Raw genomic sequence first — 5,798 nt, 5'->3', positions numbered from 1 at the left:
TTGTGAAAAACCTGTCAAAATGCGAATGCAGAAGTCATGCCTTAAATCAAACATTGAAGAGGATTTCAAAAACGATACAAACAGAAATCTAGTTGCACATGGTTCGAATATGCGATTTTCTCACGTGTGTAGCAGTTGGAATCAGGTAAGAGTTTAGATGCAGTTACCCTGACAGACACATTGTTATGTCCCTTTGGTGATACGCAATATGCCTGCGCGGGTGGCGTGCAGTTGCACAATAGAATATATCACAGAATGACATGCAAAGTGTTTCATGCCAGAGTGATCGCGCTACTGAAGCACATACTTTCCAGACTAAAGTTACATAGGACTCTACAGGAAAAAATGGTTATATTCCTCAAAATATCCGGGCTGCTCCAGTTGCAATTTTAGACACTGCCACGATCACTGCCAGTATGCATTAGTGGTGTGATAAACTATGAATTCAAATGATTATCTTTGTAATATGTAGTACAATGTGATAAACAAAATATTTTAACTCTGGAATATAGCAAGAGAACGCATCTCTTGCCGAAAAAGATTGAATATCCTCAAGGGATGCCCTAAAAACCCAATCCACCAGGAGATGGAGACCCCCTCCGTCACCTACCCCATCTGCTTGATTCGTAGCTATGCTGCTCATATCTGGTGTACAGTTACGCCCCTGGGAGATGTAATGTGATGTGAAAAGTGTGGACGGACGGACGGCGAACATATGAAATATGTCTCATCTGAAATGTTCAATAACCGTTTTGTTATATTAAGTTTATTTATCATAATCGGAAATTAGCCTTGGCTAGGAATATAACATACTTAGTATGACAGATTAATTACTGTGTACTTTGCTCGAACAGTTTGCTTAAAATGCAGCCATGTCCGTAATCGTACATTCCACCGTGTACTTTTTCACCTGTCAATACTATTGAATGTTTAATGTCTTCTGAAAAGCACATTTTTCGAAAATGACATAACCGTGTATTGATTTTGTTCAAAATACCGAGACAAGCGGAGACATTCAACACTAAAGAGACACGCAGTTCACTCTATATCGTTGTTGCATTCACTCGAATACAAATACATTTTTCTTTCATCCAGCTGTTTTCTGTTTGACTGTAAAATTTGAAGGGAGTTCAGTATATACCAGGACATTACCAAAATAACTACAGGAATATATTATATTTAAAATGAGCGGAAATCATCAACATGGTTTGGCTACAGAAAATGTGTCAGCACGTTTTGAAACAAATGGCAACTTCGAAATTGGTTCTCCAAATTTCGAAACCCCAGTTGAAAAAGGATCGTTTTCGTTAGACATCAACAGGGAATTTGAGAACTCTAAAAAGTCTATGAGGTATTTCGTCAAACCTCCAAATCCAAAACGAGTGAATTTTAACTTACGTAAAGGATACGATACAATGATGAAAAATTAGAAGGGAAGAGAGCTTGATGTCCTTAATATCCTCCGTTGGATTGTTAAAAACTTGGAAAAATTTCCAACCAAAAGGAAGAGAATGCACAAAAAGGTATTTATACACAATTATTATTTAATCTTCTATGAATTTTATTCGCTTAAGCAGGTTCTCCTTTATATTTGACTATTATTATTACTATTATTATTATACCACATTTATATAGCACTCTTTTCATGCACTTGTACACGTTCAAAATTGCTTTACAGAATAAATTGGAAAAATACAAACAAATACGTATACAAAGATAATGCATTCCACATTAACAAAAATCATGAATGTAAAACGTATCGATTAATCAATGTATCGGTGGGTTAACAAAATATTGTACAAAGAAGTGGGTTTTAAGCAGGCTTTTGAAAGCAGCTAGCTAGTCAGCTTCTCTGATCTTGACAGGAAGGGAGTTCCAAAGCGTTAGAGCAGTGCACAAAAAGCTGCGATTGCCATACATCAAAGTTATAGATTTTGGCATAACCAGTGACAGCGTGTATTGTGATCTTAGGTTTCTGACCGATTTATACACTTCTATCATATCCCTAATATAGGCAGGTGACTGATTGTGTAAAGCCTTGTAAATGTGTGTCAAAACCGTGTACTGCACCCTGGATTTCACTGGCAACCAATGGAGCTCCTTCAGAACCGTTGTTATATAATTGCGACGGGGCGTCTTAGTGATGACGCGAGCTGCCGTGTTCTGGACATGTTGCAACTTGTTAAGTGTACTGTTTGGAATACCACTTAGCAAGGCATTACAGTAGTCTAACCGTGAAGTAACCAGCTGTTGATAAGGATTTTTGTGGCATCACTGGTAAGATACCTGTCTGATGTGTCTGATGTGACTTATTCTGCGAAGTTGTGCAGCCCGGCACACGGAGTTGGCTTGTTGTTCCATATCCATACTGTTGTCAAATACTGCACCAAGATTCCTAACACATTTTGTGGATTTTATCATAGAATCACCGACCTTCACAGAGACCTCATCAAACAATTACTTCATTTATTCAGGTATGTCAAAGTCAATCAGTTGTTGCCTATGCAAAAAGAGGTGTAAACCCAACAGCAGGAGGCGACTTCTTGACGAAAAACTGAAAAAATACGCTAGTAAATGTCTCACAAGACCCATTGGAGACGAAGAATATATTTGTGGCGCCTGTTTTAGTGTCTATGCTAAAACGAAGACAGGGCAACCTATTCAAAGAACAGGGAATAGGCACGTGGAAAATCCTCTGAACAGCCCGAAAAACGTATTATTGAAATTACCGGTGTCAGCCCGTTCACACAAGACCTGTATAGTCTGTAAGAAGAATGCTACTACAAAAAATAAAATCATTAGAATTCCATCTTCAGCTATTGCTCAAGCTTTTGTTGAAAAGTTCATTTTTGTAGACTTTAAGAACAGGTGCTGTGCCTCACATCTTGAAAATGGTCATTTCACACAGGAATCATTAAATGCCCTAAAAGAAAATAAATTGGCTGATCGACTTTCAAGGACTGACATTCTACATCTTCTAAAAAATGTACGGACATTTATGTTGCAGTCAAAGTTCCTGAACTTTGACTGCACATATAACATGTCAGATGATGACTTCCACACATTGACTGGAATTTCAAAAGGCCAGTTTGAAGATTTGGTAAAACATGTTGATAAACTTCGTGATACAGAAGTTCGTACTGCAAGAAATTGCATCGGTATATTTTTGGTCAAGTTGAGAACAGGCTTGTCAAACAAGCTTCTGTCAGTACTCTTCGGAATTACACCTGCTCAAATACAAAGGTCTATTACATCAGCAAGGTTAGATCTAATGGAGTCCTTTGTTCCAGAAAACATTGGTTTTGAGCATATCTCACATTCACAATTTTGTGAAAATCATACTACACCTATTGCGAAGGAACTTTTTACAAATGCAGATGATCAAGCAGTACTTGTTATGGATGGCACTTATATTTATGTTCAAAAAAGCTCGAATTATGAATTTCAACGTAGATCGTACTCGATGCATAAACACAGGCCTTTAGTGAAACCAATGGTAATAGTTGGCACAGATGGTTATATCTTAGCAATTCTGGGCCCCTACTTTTCAGATGGAAAAAACAATGATGCCAGTATAACTAAACACATGATGGCAACTAATGAAGGAAATATTGATGATTGGGTGAAAGAAAATGACACATGTATTGTTGACAGAGGTTTTAGGGACAGTATAGAATTTCTGGAGGAGAGAGGTATTCAAGTGCATATGCCAAGTTTTTTAAAGAAGGGGCAAAAACAGCACAGTTGCGAAGAAGCAAATCAAAATCGGCTTATAACAAAGGTGAGATGGGTGGTTGAAAGTGCCAATGGCAGACTTAAACAATTCAAACTTTTGGATAAAGTAATAAGCAATAACACAATTCCTTTCATAACAGATTATTTGCAAATTACTGGTGCATTGATTAACAAATATAGAAGACCTTTCAGCCAAGACCAACCAGAATCTGCAGATATTGCGCGAAAAATGTTAATTCGTTCTAGAAGAAGTAATGACCTGTTGGAACGTCTTCAGGAAACTGGAATGCTTACCAAAAGGGTTGTTTATTCTTTGGTAGAATCAAAAGATGAATGTCTAGACTGCTTTCCTAGAATTACTTATGACCAGCTAAGGGACATTACACTAGGTGTGTACCAATTGAAGCAAGCCCCTTACTACACAAGAGAACATATGGAAGATGGAGATTATCTACTGTACGTGCATAAGGAAGAGAAAGAACTACTGAAGTTTAAAATACAATCCAGGCATTCCAACAGTATGGAACACTCCTTGTGGATACTGTTCGAACCAAATCCAGATGACCCTATTCAAGGATGGTATTGCACATGCAAAGTTGGTGCAAGGGTAGTAGGGTGTTGTGCACATGTTGCGAGTGTCATTTGGTACCTGGGCTATTTTCGATTCAGAAGTTTAGAAATTCCCGGGAGAAATTATTCTCTTCTTGATGCTGGTAATATTCCTGAAGATGAGTCCGAATCAGATATATCGAGCGAAGAAGAAACAGGATCAGGGGAAGAGGAGTGAAGAACGAGAATTTTCGAGAAATTCTTACCGCCTAGCTAACTGGAAGACTTGACAGAAGTTTGGTATCAATGTTCATTTTCATATACAGAAATTATATATTTACACGCATCAAATCTAGGATATTTCTGAAAAATGTAAGAGTTCTATAGACTACTTCAAACAGGTCATTACTTCTTCTGTCTTGAGAAGAATTAGCTTTTTACATTGTACTTTTAGGTCTGATTAATACAATAGGGTTATTACAATAGTAACTCGATCTGGGATGCTGTATTCGGCTCGAGTGGATCTTGCCAGATCGGATCCCACGGGGCGCGCATTCGCCGAGTGTGTTCCGATCTTTCAAAACCCATTCTAGCGGGCCGAATACAAAATGTCAGATCGAGCTACTGTTGTAATGACCCTTTTATTATATACCTCCATCTTTTTGTTTATTTATTTGTGATCGAACGAAATCTTAAATGTTTGTTGATGTCGAAATGAAATGAGTGATGTTTTTGTGTGTGCTATTTACATAACTGTGTCAGCTCATGCATGTTAATAAAAGTAGTCCGACAACATACATTACGGATGGTACAATATTGGATTTTGGAAGGTACAATACGGATTTTTTTCAGCCTGTTCGTATTTCCTTGCATTATGCAAGCTGTATTTTTGACAGAACTTATATAGGTATATAATAAAAATATCTATTCGCCATTTATATCAAAATGATTCCATTGTAAGTTAGTCAAGTCTCAAACTGTTTGAAAAATCAAATAGCCATCTTTAAGCATAAAGCTAATTGTACATTATTTTCTTTGTAACTGCTTCACATCAAATTACCTTTTTAATATTGTATTAATATTATGTTAACATTTTGCTTTGTATTTGCTACCATATTGAACTATGAATATTCTAGCAGTTCATCTATTGTTATACGTTAGGTAAGAGACAATTCAACTGACTTGCCAAATGTCAGATGGATCTACTACTGCAGTTTTAAAATATGTATTAAAGATCATGTGCTAGGCTCGTCTAACAACATTGAAGCTGGACAGTCACAGTATCATGTAATATTTGTCAATGATTCTTGCAGTCATTTCTGTGTGTGACTGCAATACATATTAGTGTGAAGATGTTGAAGTTTTCAAGTTTTTATGTTTGTCTACTACAGTTGCTTTTTGAGATGTCATACGGAGGTAACGTATTCTCTGTAGCCAGAACAAGTTTGATAAGCCACTCCTACAGGAACATTGATTACAAATATCATACTACATTTTTTTTGTATTTGTGAACA

At 36.9% G+C, this 5,798-nt stretch overlaps 1 protein-coding gene across 1 annotated transcript; it reads left to right on the top strand.

Moving 5' to 3' along the window:
* The first annotated feature begins 2,476 nt into the window (after window positions 1–2,476).
* LOC123534842 (uncharacterized) lies at window positions 2,477–4,775 on the top strand. Its single transcript, XM_045317279.2, has one exon. The coding sequence runs from the start codon at window positions 2,477–2,479 to the stop codon at window positions 4,520–4,522; it is 2,046 nt and encodes a 681-aa protein (XP_045173214.2). The 3' UTR covers window positions 4,523–4,775.
* The last annotated feature ends 1,023 nt before the right edge of the window (window positions 4,776–5,798 follow it).

Source organism: Mercenaria mercenaria, chromosome 2 (genome assembly GCF_021730395.1).
Source record: "Mercenaria mercenaria strain notata chromosome 2, MADL_Memer_1, whole genome shotgun sequence".
Lineage (NCBI taxonomy): Eukaryota > Metazoa > Mollusca > Bivalvia > Venerida > Veneridae > Mercenaria > Mercenaria mercenaria.
Note: the sequence above shows the minus strand (reverse complement) of the source record. Positions and strands in the feature narration are given on the sequence as shown.

Coding starts and splice junctions, on each gene's coding strand:
- LOC123534842 (XM_045317279.2), top strand. CDS start 2,477: ATGTCAAAGTCAATCAGTTGTTGCCTATGCAAAAAGAGGTGTAAACCC.